This window comes from Centrocercus urophasianus, unplaced genomic scaffold (assembly GCF_019232065.1).
Source record: "Centrocercus urophasianus isolate 14NV4802_14NV808 unplaced genomic scaffold, USGS_Curo_1.0 seq_18, whole genome shotgun sequence".
Taxonomy (NCBI): Eukaryota; Metazoa; Chordata; class Aves; order Galliformes; family Phasianidae; genus Centrocercus; species Centrocercus urophasianus.
In genome coordinates this window covers 23801714-23821080 of record NW_024884733.1, presented here as the reverse complement: position 1 = coordinate 23821080, position 19367 = coordinate 23801714, and the positions used below count along the sequence as shown (strand labels likewise).

General features: G+C 39.4%; 2 protein-coding genes across 8 annotated transcripts in view; one reads left to right on the top strand and one right to left on the bottom strand.

The window, feature by feature from the left end:
- Positions 1-4430: 4430 nt before the first annotated feature.
- GPX7 (glutathione peroxidase 7) lies at positions 4431-15494 on the bottom strand. Its single transcript, XM_042820080.1, has 3 exons — positions 15288-15494; positions 9436-9697; positions 4431-7658 (listed from the first exon to the last, which is right to left on the bottom strand). Exons 1-3 carry the CDS (start codon positions 15492-15494, stop codon positions 7495-7497), a joined length of 633 nt encoding a protein of 210 aa, XP_042676014.1. The 3' UTR covers positions 4431-7494.
- Positions 15495-19091: 3597 nt separating this feature from the next.
- TUT4 (terminal uridylyl transferase 4) overlaps positions 19092-19367 on the top strand; it is a 44210-nt gene continuing 43934 nt past the window's right edge. For 4 of the 7 annotated variants that reach the window (XM_042819010.1, XM_042819009.1, XM_042819006.1 and 1 more), the window contains exon 1: positions 19186-19273. The gene's annotated coding sequence lies outside the window, so the exon portion shown is untranslated. The other 3 variants (XM_042819005.1, XM_042819003.1, XM_042819007.1) reach the window with 3 other exon arrangements.

The window sequence follows — 19367 nt, the reverse complement described above, 5'->3', positions numbered from 1 at the left end:
GTCAGAGGTAGGAGACTGGAAAAGCAATGAACTTTTATCTTCACAGGTAGAATTGACAGAGAACTCAACCAGAGCAGATTAAGTAATCAAAGGGAGAGGTATTTCCAGGCTGATGTGGAAATTCACAAGCTTGTTTCTAACAAATGGATGATTATACAACCATTTTTATCCTTGGAGTAATTACTGCTTTTTGTTATTATTATTTTTTAATATAAATTAATTACTTGCTCTTTAGTTGCGACTGGTAACAAAAGAATGTCTCTCTCTCCCATCTTCCTTAAGCACTGAAATAATTTTCTCTGAACTTTCTATCTGCAGATGCAATTATACCTTTTTGTTGCAAACAGCTTCAGACCTGAAACTTGGGAAAGATTTATCCATATCAGCTGGCCATCTATTAAAAAATATATATCTAGATTATAAGAATTATAGTGTTACATGTTTATGGCATGGATTACTCATATTACAATAACTTTTAAGAGTTCTCTGAAATATTTTTGTTTTCTAGAGCTCTATGAACTTTTGGTCCCTGGTTTCTTAATCTCAATTTTGACAAAATACATCTCTCATGCATGCAGTTAACAACTACAATTGGTGTCTTGCAATTTCCAGTATTCAGTAAGATTAAATGATTCATATAATTCAGTGGTTTGATCTTGCAATTTTACTCAATGATTTATTCCTGTTCACTTCAGCACAGCCATTTGCTGAATAGATTGGCCATCTCTCAGGTTAGCAGGAGTTTCTTTTAAAGAGAATTTTGTTATGAGAAATGAGCAGTTCTTTCATAACCGAGCTGTTCCCCAGTCTGAAATATATGGGGAAAAATATGTTCTGACCAAATTCACCATACCTACTTTTGAGATTTAAAGTCATCAAAGCTCTCTTTATTGACATCTAGATTCTATTTCTTGGCGTGAAATAATTTTTTCTTACATTTTCTGCATATTTTTGAACACTTGAATATTTGAACATTAACCTTGAAACATCTCTCATTGATTTTATCCAAAAATTTTCGCCTGAACCAAATTGATTGCGTGGGGGCTACTTCTGCTTCAAAACTCAAGATAGGGATATTCTGTTCTCATCTGGAGGAGGAAACTTCAAATTTAGAATGCTTATGTGACAGGAAAGCATTTTACTGTGCATCTCTAATGCTTAGTGGTACACCTTTGAGAGAACAATAAATTAGCACTAATAAAATAAATGTTTTCAGTATAGAAAGAGTTGAAAAAAATCTGAGTGGTTTTACTCTACTAAAAGGTTAGAAAAACTGATTTGTACTATAGGCACTTTAATTATGAGAATAATTTGACTCTTCTGCCCTTTTTTAGAAGACGGAGAAACAATTTGTGGATTACGGACATTTTTCTCTACAGCTTTTCTTCTTTTATCATTGTTGGATTCATGTGTTTACTTGATTAAAAATACAGTGGTATCACAATTCAGACGAACACAATTATGATGAAACATCTGTGCTTTTAGAGAAAGGGGAAAAAAGACATAGGACTATTTGATCTAATCTAGTAATAGCTTTCTCACTGTCTTTAATTCAAGAAAACTAAAACTGCAGCTCCATGAAGGTAATATTTCTCTAATTCCTGTCTGTTGTATTCCATTTATATAGCAGATCTTACAGAGTTAGTTCTCCCAAAAATTGTACTTTCCTATCACTACAGAACATTAGTTCTTTTACTGTTCTAGCTCCATCAATTCGTGCTTAGGAAAGAATCTGGCCCTGGTTCTGTTGATGCTGCTATTTCTGAACAGAGAGAAAAGAGTCTGTGTAGGCAGCTTCATCTCAGAACTCTCATACTATCCCTACCTTTCAGAATACAAGTCTGCTTATTTAAAATACAGTAATCCTGCAACTGCTTTCATTTTCTGGTGTTAGTTTGAAAGTTGTTCTTGTCAAACACGATATCTTGCAGTGCTCTGAGATAAAACACCATGCCTTTCCTAAGTCTGTAGATTGACAGTTTGGGTCAAGTTTTCTAGGCTAAGAAAGGAAAGTTACTTGGTTCTAGCTTCAGCTCCTGGGTAGAGACAGCTGGCAAATGTTAGCCATTATCACTAGGCAGCTCCCCACTGTTGCCTCTACCTTTCTGCTGCAAAGCTGGCATAAATGATGTAAAAGATGAGAAGTGGAGTTGAATTTTGTTATTGCTGATCCTACGCTATAGGCAGTACTATGTTTGTGAGCTGGCTAGATGGGTGAGTCAGCTATGTAGTATTAGTTCATACAGTCTTCACTGAATGGTAAACTTTAAGATGTAGTTCAAGGATTTCCTTCCATTCCACGTGTGTCTGCTGTGTAGCTTTAGTGTGGTTCAGAATTAGTTTTTAGATCTGTGTTTTTAGCGCCTCTTCCATCAGTGTGTTTGCAAGCTCTTTCCTGTTTTGCCAGTGATGTTTTTACTCCAGAGTGTATTAATACTGTTTCACAGAGAACACCTGATTTGTCTGCTAACTCAACTCCTTCCACGAATGAGTCAGACATAAGCTTGTTAAATTTCATTTGGCTCTATGAATAGCTGCAGTATACATTTACATGCATATTTGGTTGTGTATGGGAACTGCTGAGTCACAGCCTGAGCCACTGATTGAGCACCTGGGGAATGGACCTGGTCAGCCTTGGAAGCACAGGTGAAGGCAATTCAGCCGTGAGACCGGAATGGGTGGAACCTGGCTGCAAATCTCTGAGACCTCGTTTAAGGGCTGACCGCATCTGGGGAAGGATCTTTGGAGCTTTCTCCTGCAAACCTGGAATCTTGTGATACAGGTGAGCAATCTTCTTCCCTTCCCTTATAGCACCTTTCTATTGTGCTAGTCCTTCTGTCAATTCCCCTCTGGTGAAACACCCTTTTCCCATTGTATTGATCTGTCCAATTGCCATCGGTTGATTCAAGAATTGAAGATAGCGTAAAATTTGCTTTTGCTTAATCATATGGCTTTCTAGTCTTTGAAAAGTACTATGTTCAGCTAGTTATTGAAGTGGATGCTAATTTGTTTCTAACGATGAACTTGGTATCGTTCAAGAGAGAAATTTTTTGTTTTGCTAATGGTATTTCAGACCAGAATAACTTGAGTGAAACATCATTAGTGTATAACAAAAATACCAGAGGTAGATACAAGGGTAACTAGGCTGCTTAGTGTTGATCTCATTGTAATGCTCTGCTCCATTGTTTTGTTTCAATGTAATATATTCCATTTCATAACTGTTTGGAATATATGCAGGCCTGATTTTCCGTGCTTTGTGAGACAAACTTCTGGAACTTTGAAATGGTCTTGTCTGATTTTTAATATCATACCTAGGCCTTCAAGTGACTTCTTTCTTCTCTGGCATGCCCTGGGGGATATGTGACTGAGCACAGTCGTGAGTCTATGTGGTTAGTTTAACATTTAAATTGGCTTGCAAAGAGTTTACACCTTCAGATTTGCAAGCTGCAGGAGATCAAGTCTTAAGTTATCAACATAATCTCTCTCCATGCATCAATGCTCATCTGTTAAGGCAAACTCCTATTTTCTCTGTAAAGCAGACAGGCTGCAATGCAGCTAGTCTCATGCTATAAATTCAGTGCTGCTGTACAGTTTTCAGGACCTGCTGGAGGAAAAAAGTAATTTCAAATCTCTGCATGATGACAAGTAGTCTCAACACGCCAGCACAATTTTGTTTGCAGTCTTTTTTTGGAGCAGGTAGTCATGAAGAACTAGATGTAAACTAATCTGCAGCCAAGAATATTTACTTTTCCTCTGTAGCTTTCATTAAAAGACCAAAACATTTGTTCTGCAGGCTAGAATTCCAATGTGACAAAAGGTGGAATACATGCCACGTGCTCAATCATAAAAATATTTGCTAACTTCAGAGAGAGTATTCATGTGCTGAAAGCCATGTACCTGTTCACATTTCAAAGCCTGCATTTGTAATATAATTCTCTTTAAATTGGCAATTTGTTAAGAACAGCACCAACCCCATATTGTTCATAACACTCAGGTGCCTGCTCAGACTTCACACTGCAGAATTTCTTAGCTCCTACTGAAATAACATCAACAATTACAGCCTCACTGTTCTTTGACAGAAACCCTTTGAAAATCTTGTCAGCAAAAGTTATTTTTACCTCAGCAAAAACACAATGTACAGGTCCCCTGCTCTTAACCCTAGGATGCTTTAAGAAGAATCTAGTCCTGTCCAATTGCAGTGTTATTGATGAGGGAAAGCTTTTTTTCCCTTGCTTTGTAATGCCTTTAAAGCAGCGCAGAGATTATTTGTCCATGTAGAATGAACTCTTTCCAACTGGTCCTTGACATGACATCTTTTTAGGCTTTCAGTATTATATATATTACAGTATAGGGAATGCAAGACCACACTTAGTAAGTCCAGATGTCTATTTGAAGTTTGTTGGAAATACCCAAATGATTTTCTAGGACGGTTTCTCTGATAAAGCAGATTTTATTCGCAGTTGCAATGGCAGGCCTCCTGCAAGCAGGAGAGCCCCGGGAAAACAGTGTTCCATCTTTTATCCCCTGTTGCCCACCACTGATCTCTTTCTCCCCTGGTTCCTCATTGGCTGAGTACTGCAGGTTCACACTCTTTCGCGACGCTTCACCAATCATGCAAACACCAAGTAGACACAAATCTTTGCCGCCCAAACACAAATGTCTTAAATTGTTTAACTGACTTCTAACAATTGCTTTCTTAACAAGTGTTTGGTCGTAACTTTTCAGATGTCAGTTTTAAACTAGACATAGCCTCAATCGTTTAATTACCCCCTAACATTTGTGCCCTTTCACACTGGTCATTGTTCTGGTCATTCATCTGTCCTTGCATAGAGATAAGCTCGGAATGAGGATAGAGGGCAGTATCTAGGAGCCTGTCTATGGCATCCTAACATTCCCACAAGGTGGGACAGTTCTGCTTTGTGTAAAGGCCCTGACTCCTTGAACGTTTATTAAATGTATTTTGCTTCTGCCAGTCTAATGAATGACCTTACAATATGTTTCCTAGTTCAGAATACTATACCCACATCGATTAGAGCATTCAGAATCTATTGCAGCTTTGTGAGAAAGTATTTGTTAGGTAATTCGGTAACTGTGTTTCTAAAATATGTTACTAACATGTATATGGTATTCTTACTTTCCACATCAGCTATTTCTAAGGATATGTTACAGGTTAATTCTTTAGATCAATTGCCCTTTTCAATGTTCAATACAGAAACAACACTTTCACTTTCCACAGGTTGGACATCGTGAATCGAAATAAAGAGGGCTTAAAATGTCTTGCAAAGCACAATCTGGGCTCATCAGGGCTTCAGCTAATAGAAACATCTGTTCTATGGAAAATAATTCTGGTTCTTGCTTTCTGCTAACAGCGTGTTAGAGCACTGTGTTGGCATAAGTGGACAGAAAAGATAACTATAGTCATAAGAGCTCCTTTCCTAGTAGTTGGGTTCTTTGTCCCAGCACACTGCTGGCCTAGTCTGATTCTGCTCTGTCACTTTACTTTGTAGCAGCTGTCCTGAGTGATTGATGTAAGCATAGACTGAATGACTGAATGGATGGTGGCATCCACTTTCCTCTCCATCAGAGGAAAATAGAGACATGTTCACTGCCACTTGCAGCGATTTCCTGTTCTGAAGCTATGCTCCAAGAGAGAATTAGCTGATATAGCTTGGAGTATGCTCATTAGTTTCAATATAACTGAACGTTTCCATCCTCCATTTTTCCCAAAGAGTCTTTGATTACAAACTGTCTTTTCATTTCTTTCCCATTTTTTCCTTCTTACGTGATCTCCTTTTTTTTTCTTTTGTACTTCTGTTGCTTCTTCCTTTTATTTTCTCACATCTTTTTTTTTTTTCCTACCACCCCCAACTAAAAATTAAAACCCCCACACCTGACCCTTGCATTCTTTCAGGGAAATTCAGCTTGCTTTGTACAGTACAATCTCTGCCCCTCAGAGCCATTCTTCAAACCCTGAAACATCTCCAGCTTTTTTCTTCCTAAGGCCAGGCTATGTCATGTGTCCAAGACCTCAGAAGTGAGCAGCTGTTAAAGCATGGGATTGTAATGGACTCTGAGATCAATTCTTTTATTTCCAATAGTTCTTCAGTACTCCATTTTCCCCCTTTTTTTTTTCTGCAAGCCAGTGCATGCCGTAATGCTTGCCTTTGATTTCAGCTGAAGACTGTTTGCATGCTGAAGAGCTATTCCAGCTCATCATGCCATTATAAGTTCGTACCATGGCCAGAGCAATTAAGGCTTATTTATGTACTCGAGCCCTGACAACTGCATGGACAAATACTGTTTTTGCTACTTTAAAAAGCATTACAAAGCACCAAAAAGGCTTTCAATTGTCAATAGCGCTGCCGTTGGACAAGACCGGCTTCCTCCTGAGTTTAAAAGCAAAGGACCTGTACATCGTGTTTTTATTGATGAAAACAGTTCTTGCTGACAAGACTTTCAGTGGATTTCTGTCAAAGAACAATGGGCTGTAATTATTATTGTTATTATTTTAGTATGCAGTAATAACCTCTGCAGTGTGAAGTTTGAATAGGTGCCTGAGTGCTACCTTTGAAGCAAGGGTACAATTAAACATTTGCAACATTGAATAATATAGCATTATGCAACAGTCAAATGTTTGGAAAATGTGCTTCATAGGAAAATGTTAATTCTCTAGTGTTTGTACATGCAGCCAAATCAGATGGTGTTATAAATTCCAAAATAAACTTAGAATCAATTATAGGAGGTGAGAGTAAGTCTTCTAAGCCACAGTGCTGCTAAAAGAAAGCAACAGCCATCCCAGATAGGCTCTCGTCCTCCAGATGTTCCGATGGCTTTTTATGTTATCTGATAATCCTTATTGGATGAAAAAATGCTGAGATCTTACAGCTTTTGGAGAGTTTTTACAGAGGTTTTGTATTCTGTTACTTTTAAGTTTCGTGGATGTGTTTTCCTCAGGCCCTTGACAACTGACCTTCCAGTGAAATGTTTGACCTTCATAATTAGAAAAACATAAAATGAAGTTGGTTTGGATGAGACATATCTATTTTTTGTCCTCTTCCTAACACATGCCTTAAATCACTCACACTTTTTATTCTTTTTCATTTAGATAGTGATCAAAATATGGCAACAGAATTTTAGATGTCAGAAATATTCCAGCTGGGAAATTCTTGTTACTGTGAGCCTGTTTGCTAGAGGTATGTTAACTGGCTTTGTGTAGTGTTACAAACTGGCAGTAATTTGAATTGGGAATCAAAAAGTTGCTGATGTAACCTCCTTTCTTGGAAGGGCCAAATAGAATATATTTGGGGATAGCAAAAATGAAATTAAAAAGTAATTAAATTTTAAACTTCTGGTTTTTGTATTCTGAAGGTGGTGAATATCAATTCAACTGGTCATGTTTTCTCTTCTGCATATTCTCTCTTTTGGAATGTGAAAAGACAGAGAGCATTCCTAATTCTCAATAAAGATGTAATTGACCTGCTGTGATTTTGAAAGTCATAATTCATCTTTTTTCTTCAGGATGATTTTCCTCACAAGTTCTGTAACATGAGGTCTTATTTCTTCAACAGAGACAGTAGAGTCCCAGGCCTTTACTACTTTCCCATTGGGGTCTACCAAGTATTTCCAGAAGTTCCAGGTTGGTTCTTCTCCTGTAGAATCTACAGGGAGGGGGGGAAAAAAAAAGGAAAAATGAAAGAAAGTCATGTTAACCAGTTCTTCAGTTCTTATTTGTACCAATCTGATGATTACCGAAGGAAGGAGGAATGTCAAATCAAAAAGAGGGTGTTCAGAGCGAATGTTAAAATGATGTCTGACAGGGAGATTTAACTAGACATTAGACCCCTGGCAAATGATGGAAGCACAGTCAAGCTTGAGACAGACAGAAGAAAGGACTGTAGTCATGAGGAAGACGTGTGTATGTTACCCTAAGGATAGTTTAAAACAGTTGAAGACTGAATTTGGGATATAAAAAAAAAAACCTAACTGCACTGGGAGCGACAAGTTGTTTGCTTATCCAGAATTTTTCCTCCGCAAACACCTGGTATTATATGCTTCAGAAAAATGTTTCAAGAAATGCTGTGTGAAGAAGTAACAAGGTAAAGGTTTCCTGCTAATTCTCATATACTACTTTCTCACTCCATGGCTATGTATTCATTTCACTACAGTGGTATTTTTAGCCTTTACTGCCTTTTACATAACTAACTAAGTGTTTGGGATTTTGAGTAAGACAAGGAGTCTCATTACACTAAAGGCACAAGTACAGACCCTACAGACAAATTAGCATCTTTTTCCACTGATTATACAATAGACAAAAATCTCATATGGGATCCAAAGATATTTCAGAGTATTCTCAGTATACAGACAGGCCTACGTGGTTGACTGGTTGTTAAGCTGCAGTAAACCTAGTGACTCCAGCAGCTTCCCTTTGTGTGTGGGCAAACAGGGAAGGAATGCAAGCTTCATGGTCACATAGGTAGTGACAACCTCAAAGGGAAAAACAGAAATGGAAGAGCGTGAAGAGAATTAAAGGGAATTTTTTTTCTAGCAGAAAGAGCTACCTGGGGGGAGGATTGCTTTAGGTAGCCAAAAATAGTAGTGGAACTCCCTTAAATTTGGTGATGTATGGGAGAACATTGTGGTGTCGGAGAGAATAAAAAGTGGCATGGTGCTTGGCAGCTTGTGGTACTGTGTCATCTTGGTCTTTATTATAGGTAATTCCTGGAAGTAATTTCTTTAGCATTAGATAAAGGCTGTCATTTCAGTCTGGCATTTAAATGGTATTTTAGAGTGTTCATTCAGTGAATGAAAAAGCGTCTTGATAGAGAATATTCTGCTTTACAGTGTATTTTGTAAGCTGTCTGCCAAGAATGAACAAAGCCTCTTCAAGTAGCATTTAGCTATAATGCAGATCACAACTGGAAGAACAGTACAGTATGGCTGTTGCAATGTTTGGTAAGGAATGAGGAAGGAAGTATTCAAGATTAACTCTTAGTGGCTGGTTTCACTTTTTGGTGAAGAAGTAAATCATGTAGGCACTCTGCTTCTGCTTATCCTAAAGATCATTAGATGAATCTTTAAACCCAACCTGCAGCAGCTGTATCACAGGAGAACCACTTAAAAGATTACAAAGTGGAAAAATGAAGATCAGGTGTTGTATGCATGTAAGAGAATATTTCAAGACAGAAGAAGTGACTAGCTCTTACTGGGCATTTGTTATTGTAGAGTTCTTCATCCCTTGAAATATTTTTTAAAGGCTAGACAAACCTGCTGTAGTGACATAGAAGTCCTGCCTTGTGCGGGGGGACGGACTCAATGACTTCTGACTATTCTGTGCTGTGGTGCTGTGTGCTCAGTCATAGGCATTCTTTCTAATCAGAGAGTATCCTGTGTCAGGAATTCTACACTGGGGAAACATTGCTGTTCCAGATTACTCACCAATTAAGTACTTGAAGGCAGGAATTGCACCAGCTCCACTGACTGCAACTTTGCTGAACATAGGAAAGGAGGCACCGTAAGTCTTTCGTGCAAAACTCTCTATTTCTTTGTTGGTGTCTGGTTCTTGCTGCCCAAACTGATTGCATGGGAATGCCAGCACGTTGAAATGATATGGGCCGAGGTCTTTCTGTAACTGTTGTAAGGCCTTGTAGTGACTATCTGTAAACCCACATTCACTTGCAACGTTGACAACTAATGACACCTGAAGAAGAAGAGGATGAGAGATTAAAAAATGCTGCACGTGTCATTTTTCCAACAAACAGGCTGGGATGCAGCTCAGTTTCAAAAAACAAGATTTTCTGCAGAACTGTGACTGAACACTCATGTTTGAAACTGCATTAAGTCTTGTTCACTACAGTAAGATTTAAAATATGTATTTCTCTTATGAATTACCACTGGGCAACTGTGAAGATAATCAACAAACTATTAAGTAATCTTAATTTCCAGTTATGGAGAGCCTACTCTATGGAGAGCTGCTCTGTTCTGCATTTTGGATAGTTTCTAAGCATTCTTAAGAAGTGACCATTCAGCTGAGCAATGCTCAGTGGCCTGAAAGAAATCTGCAACATTAATGGTTGTTACTGATTGTCCATTTATCTGTTGTGCAACATCTTTTCTTGTAAAGAATTTAGTACTCAGAGCTGGCTGATCCATTTATCACTGCCAGTGTATATGTACTGACAATGATAAATGGATACACACAATTTCTAGGTTGTCTACTCCTGACAGAATAGCAACATAGGAAATATGAAGGTTACTGCCCCAATTACAGATCCAAAGCAGTGAAGAATGTGCCCATTTTAGAGTTTTCTCAAGAATAGAATAAAGCTGAGTATTGCAGACCTTTTAGATACAGTATGTTTTTATTAATAAAAGTAGCAGTATGCAGCTTACGGTGAGGTTTCTTTACATATAACTACATTATATTCTTTTTTCAAACCATTCTTTAAGAGTAATCAGCCAATGCAAATATTATACCACCTAGTTTACACTGAAACCAGTGGGTTTCTACAGATGATACATCAGCCTAGAAGTTGGTGCTTCATTTTAAATTGCAAAAAAAAAAAAAAAAGTTTGAATTCAGTCATCATGGCCAGTGTGTTCCCCTGTATTGCTACAACAACAGCAGCTACTGACATCAATCTTCCTGCAATAGTTAGGAAGCTTCATGGAAGCTGGCATGTTGGCTTCATTACTGTCAGTGTGAAACAGCAGTGCTGAAGGGCCCAGAGCAGCAAAAGGGGAACCTGAAGCCTGGACGTGTTAATTGACCTGATCCAAGTTACACAGCAAATACACAGCAAAAAAAGTAAAAGATATATATACATATATATATACATATATATATATATATATATATGAAAAATACAGGACTACTAATAACATTTAGTCTCAAACCCAAACTCTCAGGTAAAAGCTCATAATCTGGGTAAGATATGGAATGATAGGGTGAAGTTCCTGTAGGTGCAGGAAGCAGTAAAGAGAAAGCTAAGGTGAAGTTGGCGTTTATAATTTCTTATGTTAAACATCAACACGTTGTGCATTTTCTGCCTTGTATAGGTATGTGGCTGTATTTCAAGTGTTTTCTGAGCAGCCCTATTTGTTTTCCCTGGAAAACAGAAAGGTAATCTTCTAAAGTAGAAGCTGATGCAATCTTTGTGTTGTAGTGTGTCAACAGAATACTGAGCAATCCCTCTAAACTTGCACATGAAATACTATCTGGAGCCATCTAGCTAACTTTCAAAGCACCGAAGTCATTCAAACTACATTTAAGATCTCTACTTGAAAATTTAAATATATGCCATATAATTAAGGATTTTCTCTCCTCTCTGTTTCCCATTCCCTCTCCTCCCCTCTCCTTTTTTGTTTTTGAGAAGACACGATGATTTTTTGATGCATTCTTGTCATAAATTGTATTCTGAATAGAATGATTATTTAAGAGCCTTTACCAAGCTATCTCATAAGTGTTTCTGTCTGGTACCTCAAGTGATCAAAATGTGGTAACTCGTATTTTTTGTTTACTTTTAATAAATAACAGCTGTTCTTCTTGTTCTCATTAAGAGATTGTACTTTGACGACTATTAATGATTTAAATTAAACGCAATACTCCCTGTGACTTTTCTCCCACCTTAGGCTCTGAGAGTGCAAGTCAAGCACACCACCTAGTGTGCAACGCCAACAATTCAACTGAACCTTTCAAAAATAATTTAATAGGAATTCTATATAAACTGTTGTCTTTTAATATTATCCTTTCCTTAGGAAATCTATGCATTCCAGTAGTGAACTCATCTATTCAACACTGCAAATTCAGATCTTGGTTTACTTGATGTTTACACAGTGTACCCTAGAGATTTAAGAATCTGCTATCACCTTTAAAGTATTTCTTTGTGGATCTTTTATCAGAAATGGTAGATGCTTATGTTCTTAACTGTCCCCATCTGGCTGATGAAAAGATCAGCTACAAATGTTAAATTAAGCTGACTCAATTGTTACCTTCATGGATTAAAGTAGCAATTATTATAGCAATTATTTGTACAGTAATTAAGTATCAATATCCAGTACTTACACATGTTCCATAATGCTGCATTCTCAGACTGCAGAGAGCTACGATGCAAGGTGCCTGGCATTGCTTTCCACAATAAAATAGTGCTGTTCGTTGTAGCAGTGCCTAGTGCTTTAGAAGATTATAGTACCTTTGCTTCAGGATTCCCAAAGAACTGTCCTAGCAGTGCTATATTGCACCCCAGCACACTGTACGTATTGTGTGGTAGGCAGGAAGGCAGACAGGTTGGTACTGTTGTACCAACATCTGGATGAGTATAAATACAGCAGGAAACAGCTGATGTGAGCTTTCTAACTCCCAGACAGATGTATTTTTGGAAAGAATACTGCTTCATGCTTAGAGCCCGTCTGATAGAGATGATAATTTAAAATATAAACTTTCTTAAAACAGGTGTTCTGGTAAAACAAATCTTATCTGCATCCCATTGGTTCTTTTCAACTGATCATCACTATTCCTCATGTTGAAAGTAGATGGAGTAGATGGTAGCCTGGACAAAGCATAGCATGATCACCTTCTCATGCAATGGAGTAAAACAACCAACTTTTTGATCTACTGCACTTGTGGTACTTTTTTTTTTTTTCAGTTGTAGTATTGCTCTCCTCCTCTGCTTTCAGGTGGTGTAGTACCAGACCAAATTTGTAGCACATATGTAAACTTCTAGCATTCTGCAAATGGTATTTGTTATATCCCCACAGGAAGAAAAATCTTCCATCATCTCTTTTTAATATTTTTATTCAAGTGGAGGACAGGTTATATCTGTACATATTTACATCAGGAAAAAAGAGTATTTCAGAATTGTAAGTAGTACTTTTCTTATTTACTATATGATCAATGGTACTTCTAATTTGTATCAAGATGCACTTGAATGGAAGTTGAATTAATATCAATCAGCCTCGCTTTTTTTCTTGGTAAGAGCAATTATCCTTATGATCTGAATACATAATTTAGATTAATACTGAGTTACTGAAGAACCTGCAAGTCATGAATTGCACTGTTTATTTCTACTCAGCATGGCTCTTGTGTTTTTAGGATTTACAGACTTTTTTTGGTCTCCTTTGGAAACCTGATTTTTTTTCAGTTCTTGGTTAGCTTCTAGACTACAAATTAAATAATTATTTAAATAAATTAGCTGAATGACTGAGCTGAAGAAATGCTTCCTCTATATCTGCCAGAAAGCTTAATCCTGTTAAAAGCTGGTTCAGCAATTAGCAGATTTGTTCCAAAGGCTAACTAGTGCCACGCTCACTTTTTATTACCAGCAGCACATACATAGCACTGATACATTACTTGTGCTCTTTTAGTTGCTTCAAAATTTATGATAAACCTTATGTTAATATTACTTATCTAGATTTAAGAAGGTTTATTCTAAGAAATAAGTGTTTAACCTTTGTTTCCTTGATACTGAACTCTGATGACACAATGGCAGAAAGTGGAATGGCTCATTATTATAAAGTAATTTAAAATTCTGCATGTGCATTCACAAAGAGCAGTTGAAATGAACACTGATCGGATCTCTGAATGCCAATCTTTTGCTCCACACAGAAGCTGGTCATCACCTGTTTTAGAATGCGTTCTTCCATAAGGCTTAGCAGAGATCAAGGAGGAACACCACTGATGGTGCTAACCTTTTTCAAGGTGTGGCTCAAGATCTCTCCCTTAGAAAGCCTGTTACTCCTTGAGGATGGTGTGCTGTCATAGCACCAGTGGAGATAGAGATGCACGCACTAATCCTAGTGCAGTCATGAGATACCAGAGCAGGCTCAGCAACATGCTGGGGTGGGGGCAAACAGCCACAGAACTCAGCAGGGTGGCTGGAAAGAGTGCCTCCAGTTTCACCCCTTTACTCCTTTCTATGTGGATTCTGGCTCTGAAGTAAAGCTACAGGTGGTATTTGCTTATTCAGACAGATTAGTAGATGATGTGTAGAAAAAACATGGCCTTGTGACAGGTTTTATTGACAGAGACTTTGGAAGGAACTCTTTATAAACAAAGCAAATATTGCATAGACTGCATGTTTTTCCAAGACAGATATTTGAGTGTGCATTTGACCAGTTCTGCTCTGTCTTCTAACCAAATTGTGAATGGAGGAGGACTTTGACCAGATAAAGTTTAATGCCTCTCATTTGGTTTAAATCCACCAGTATTTCTCTTTACTCAGCTATTCAGGAAAATATATTCCTCTTTCTATGGGCCCTCTCTTGTCTTCCTGCAAATGTTTTAGTGACTCACCACTGTGGACCAGTGGGCACAATAACCTGAGTGAAGTAACTGAGGAGGATGAAAAGGATAGTGGGAACACAGAGGTGAAGCTAAGAGTGAAAGTGAAAGCAGTGCCTGCCTTTTTTGGTAGCATCACATAAGATTCTTGAGTGCTAAGGGTGGAGGCTGTGGGCTTTGCGTTGTTTCGTTTTCTCTAATTTCTGAATCTATCTGCAAGAACTTTATGCCCCTTTTCTTATTCTAACCTCTCTTTACTCTTACTGAGACTAAGCATCTCAGATTGTCAAATGGCTGAAAAACAATCAGATTACATTCAGGATAGTTGTTTTTAAACTGGTAAGCTCTGCCTAGAACTCATTAACGTAACATTTAAATGAAATTTAAAGACATCATAAAAAATGTTTTCTTGCTCATCTTGTTGTTATCCTAAAATCAACAAGCAGAATGTAGCGTGATGCGCTGCATTTTCACAATGCTCTTACACAAAAATAACTGTCAATAAATCATTCATCTTTTACCACTGTATTACTTATTATGGTGAAATCTGTTAACTCCATTAACCACTGATTAGTTTTATCTTTTTTAATGCAGAACTGTAAAAGAATGGAATCCAGGAAAAAAAAAAAAAAAGAATTACTAAAACTCATGCAGTTAAAAGGCAGAAATAAGTTCCAAAAAGTAATATGTACAAAGATAACGTGCTTTAAGTTTAATAGCTGCCATCCAGTGCAATTCATCCTGCTGCACAAAGGACAGGCATGCAGGCAAACCCTGCTTGCCACGTATGCAGGGAGCAGCGTGCAGAAGGAACACACTGACACACAGAGGTGAGACCTGCAAACGCTTTATTTAAAGAGTGCAAAGACCTACGGAGCGATGTCAAAGCAAGCACGGGCAACACTCCAGTTCAAGAGTTGCAAATGCAAATCTATCTGCATGCACCGGGTTAATGTCCAACCTCTCCCTCCCCCCTTTGGTTTCCACAGACATGCGAGGAGCGTGCACTTACCGAGCCCCTGTATTTCTCCAGAGATACTAGTTTGCCCCTGATATTTACAACTTTAAAAGTGTAAAAATCAGTCTCTTTCTGCTGAGTGGTGGAAAATGCTAAGAGCAGGAGTGCTGTAATTGCAAGGAGCATGGCTAGAGGAATGAGAAAAACTTTAGGGAAGGAAGAGGAAGGCTTGTGCTCCACACTGCCCTCAGGATCTAGCATGCTGCACGACCCAGCTGCAAACACTTGCCACAAAAGCAAAGCCCTGCCGGAAAGAAGAGACTGCTGCAAACGAAACTTTTGCAACAGTCTGGATATTGCAAAGAGCACAGAATCATAAAATCCTTAAGGTTGGAAAGCACCACTAGGATCATCTAATTCAACCATAATTTAACAGAGTCTGTGTCTATGCAAGACCTCATGGGCAGGTATTTATGGAGCAGCCAAATATGAAAAGAGAGTGTTTCCTTCCCGTAGTGATGTGAGTGCCGTAGTGAAGTGAGGCCTTTTATGGGTACAGCCTGAATTGAGTGCTAGTTCTTTGGCCTGAGAATAGCAAGATGGTATGCATCTGTGCAATGTCAGATGTACAGATTTTCTTTAACTGTGTCCTAGGAAAATAAGGGAGTTCTGTGATTTTTTCTGATGGACTTGCAAGAGCATTTTTTTTTTTTTTTTAGTATACTAACTATAAGCATCTAGTAACTGGTGTAATGTCAGAGGATATCAGTGGCTTGGTTGCTAGTGGTTACTGATACAAGTGCTCAGAGCAAGAGTCATGGCATACAGTCAGCAGAAATTGAGAATTACAAATATGCCATGCATAGTACCATGTGAAGTGGAGCACTGCTCAGGAGACCTTCAGGAACTTCTCTGTGAGGACTTGGTTTGCAGTGACTGACAGGGTGATGTAGGAGGTAGAACATTACCAAGGAGCTTTTAAGAAGCATTAAGAACTGAATGTGTTACCAAAGCTTTCAGGTTTTTAGAGCCACACCAATGCCTAAGGATTAATGTACAGATGCCACTCTTGGGTTGTCTACAAGAAAAAATACCAATTTCTAACATTTTCTATGATGTCTGCTGAGGGAAAAGAATTTGTATATGTAAAGTAACAACCATAAGAAGGCATTTGATGGTCATTGATTTCTTCTTGGACCAAAAAACTGTTCCTCCATGCCTGACTCTGCTATTTCTTGGCAAAGAAAAGCACAATGTAGAGATTTACAGAAAACAATTTAGTACATCCAAGGCATATTGGAAATCCATCTTTTGAAGAGCAAATCACATTTTGGAATCTGTGTTGGTTTTGGCTTTTTTTTTTTTTTTTTTTAACTGAGTAGATTTTTTGGTAGATCTTTGACATCTTGATTAAATTTGGTTAGGTGGTCCAAGCATAAGTGGCATTACTGTAAGGGGAAAAAAAACCTTGGTTAGATGAAAGATTTAATGAGAGTATTTAACCAGATCAAATTTTGCATGCTTTTCTGTATTTCAGCTTAAGCAGACATCCAGTATCAAGAAATCATGTAATGTTCTATATGGATGAAAAGTCTTTCATCATGCTGTCCATAGGGAAAATACATTGTGCTGAGAATCTGAAGTTCTCATCTCATCTTCACAGGTAAGTTCTCTATTTCTGTGTATTTTCCTACCTGTAGCACTGACCATGAACCAAGTGCAATTTCCTCACTTTAGAAACAAATCACCTCAGAAGCTTTAGAGAATCTCTGAGACAGCTGAAGGTGCAGATCAGGGCTTTAAGATGCTTTATGCTTTTAAATAAAGAAATTAAAACTAATTAATTCCAAAAACAGTTTTAAAAAATCATTTCAACAATGAAAATAACTTTTTTTCTTTTTTTCCAGAAAAACAAGAAGAAATGTTCAGTACACTTTTTCATTAATTTAAGATATAACTATATAGTAGTTTAGGTATGGGACAACAAATAAGGCATCATGGTACAAGCAAGGTTTTGCTCTGGAAAGGGACTCTATAAAATCTGCTTCCTCCAGCCTCATCTTTACTGTCTGTTTTCTATGCAAAATTCACTTGTTTTCCAAGTTACATTTTCTCTTACAATCTCAGCCAGAATCTGAAGGGTTTTGATCAGTGGCACTGAATTGCAATTTCTTTAAATGATGGCCAGCTGGCAGTGAAATTCAACTTCCTCTTTTACTGCCACGTTTCTTTACTATTCCCTGCAATAAAATTCTGCAGAGGATGCAGAACTGTTTCTGAATACACACGGTGACTTGGTTCTGTAATGATCAAGTTTTCATGGTAAAATTGCACTAATGTTTTCTATTCAAGTCTACCCAGCTATTTGAACTAAATTGTTGAAAGAATCTGATATATTCTAATAAAGTTTAGCTAGTAGGAAAAATGCTAGTCAATTTTGCAAACTGGTGCCTGTTTGCTCAGTAGCATGTCTAAATATTGATTTAGGAGCACTGCATCCACCAGCAAGTTAAATTTATTTTTTTCTACAATTTACTTTTTGACTTACCAAACCTAATCAATATCTTTGTCTAACAGGGCTGATTTGAAGCCACCACCCAGCTGACCTCAGCTGCCGTCAGACAGCACTGCAGCACTGCAATTTTTGTCACTGCTGACTGGATTAGGCTCATGTTCCTAAGGGTCTGCTCTGCACAACCTCCCAGAAGCAAAACGGAGGAACCCATTCTTCATTTCGTAAAATTTGAGCTTGAAGTGAACTAGGAAAAAGCAGATTAGCCCTAAGGATTCCAGTGAATTAACAATACATTTCAAAGGTACATCTTGCCAGTATTCCTAGCATCCAGAATTACACATTTTGCAATTTTCATTTGCCTACAGACTAAGCTAGTGTTTTCAACGCTATTATTTATTTTTAATAATTTCCTTTTAACCTCTTCCATAGTTCAACAACACTCTCTTATACCTCTTGTTTTTCTGGACAGGCCTCCTTACCCAGGGTTAGGCAGTGCCAATAAAGCGTTTCCCTGCCAAGAGAGATAGCACTGTACTGGGTCCTTGAAATATTTGCTTTATTCAAACACTTGCCAATTCCTTTAGGTCACCCTGCAGCACTGCCAAGAGCCCAGCAGGCCAGCCCTTCTCTCTTGAGACCTGCCCAAGTGCCAGCAGACATGCTGGCCAAGGTACTGTCCCTTGCTGTGGCCAGAGATAGCTTCGTAGCCAAGGCCAGGGAGCTGGGGTCCCCTTTCCCCCAGCATCCCAGCGATGGGAAAGGCCTGCAGAGGTTGAGCTTTATGTGGAACTTGCATTCCTCCATCAAGTATCAGCGAGCAGAGCAGGGGAATGGGGAAGGACGGCTTTGAGGCCCAGGCTGTGGAGAGGAGCAGATCCTCAAAGGACCGAAGTGCATCATAGAATCAGCAAGGTTGGAAAAGACCTCCGAGATCACAGTCAACCTACAAGACCGCCTACCACCGCTATTTCCTCACTAAAACACGTCCCTCAGCACCAGTCTAGACGTTTCTCGCACACCTCTACCAGCTGTTAAACCCCGCAGGTCTGCGCGGGGAGGGGGCGGGCGTTCCCTTCCGGCACGGGAAAAAAAAGAGAAAATGGGGAAAAAAAAATAAAAATGGGGGTAGGCTAGTGGAAAAAATGGAGCACTTGCTTCCCTCACTCCCCTCTGCTGCCGTAGCGTGCGGGAACAGCCGCAGAGTAGGAAGCGAGGCTTCAACCCCGGCCGAGCGATCCCGAGCAGGGCTGGCACGCACCGGCCCGTGCCCACCGCCCGCCGGCCCGGCGCTCCCCGCCCGCCCGCGTCCCACAATGCACCGCGCGGCTGACATGGCGGCCGGGCCGGACTGAGGCGCTGGCGTTGGGGCCTCCAGCAGCCGGAGCCGGGCATGGCGGGGGCGCAGCCCCGGCACCCCTAGGGCCGCAGCCAGGTACCGGGCTCCGGGGGCAGCCGCCGGCTCCGGGGACATCCCTCCGAGGAGGAGCTGGGCGCGCTCTGCCCATTCCCCCCGTGCGCGGCGGGGGTAAGCGGGCCTGGGGGGCTCGGCGGGGCCTCGGCACCCCGCACGGCACGCAGCGCCCGGCACTGGGCGGCCCGCGGGTGCTGGTGGCGGGGTC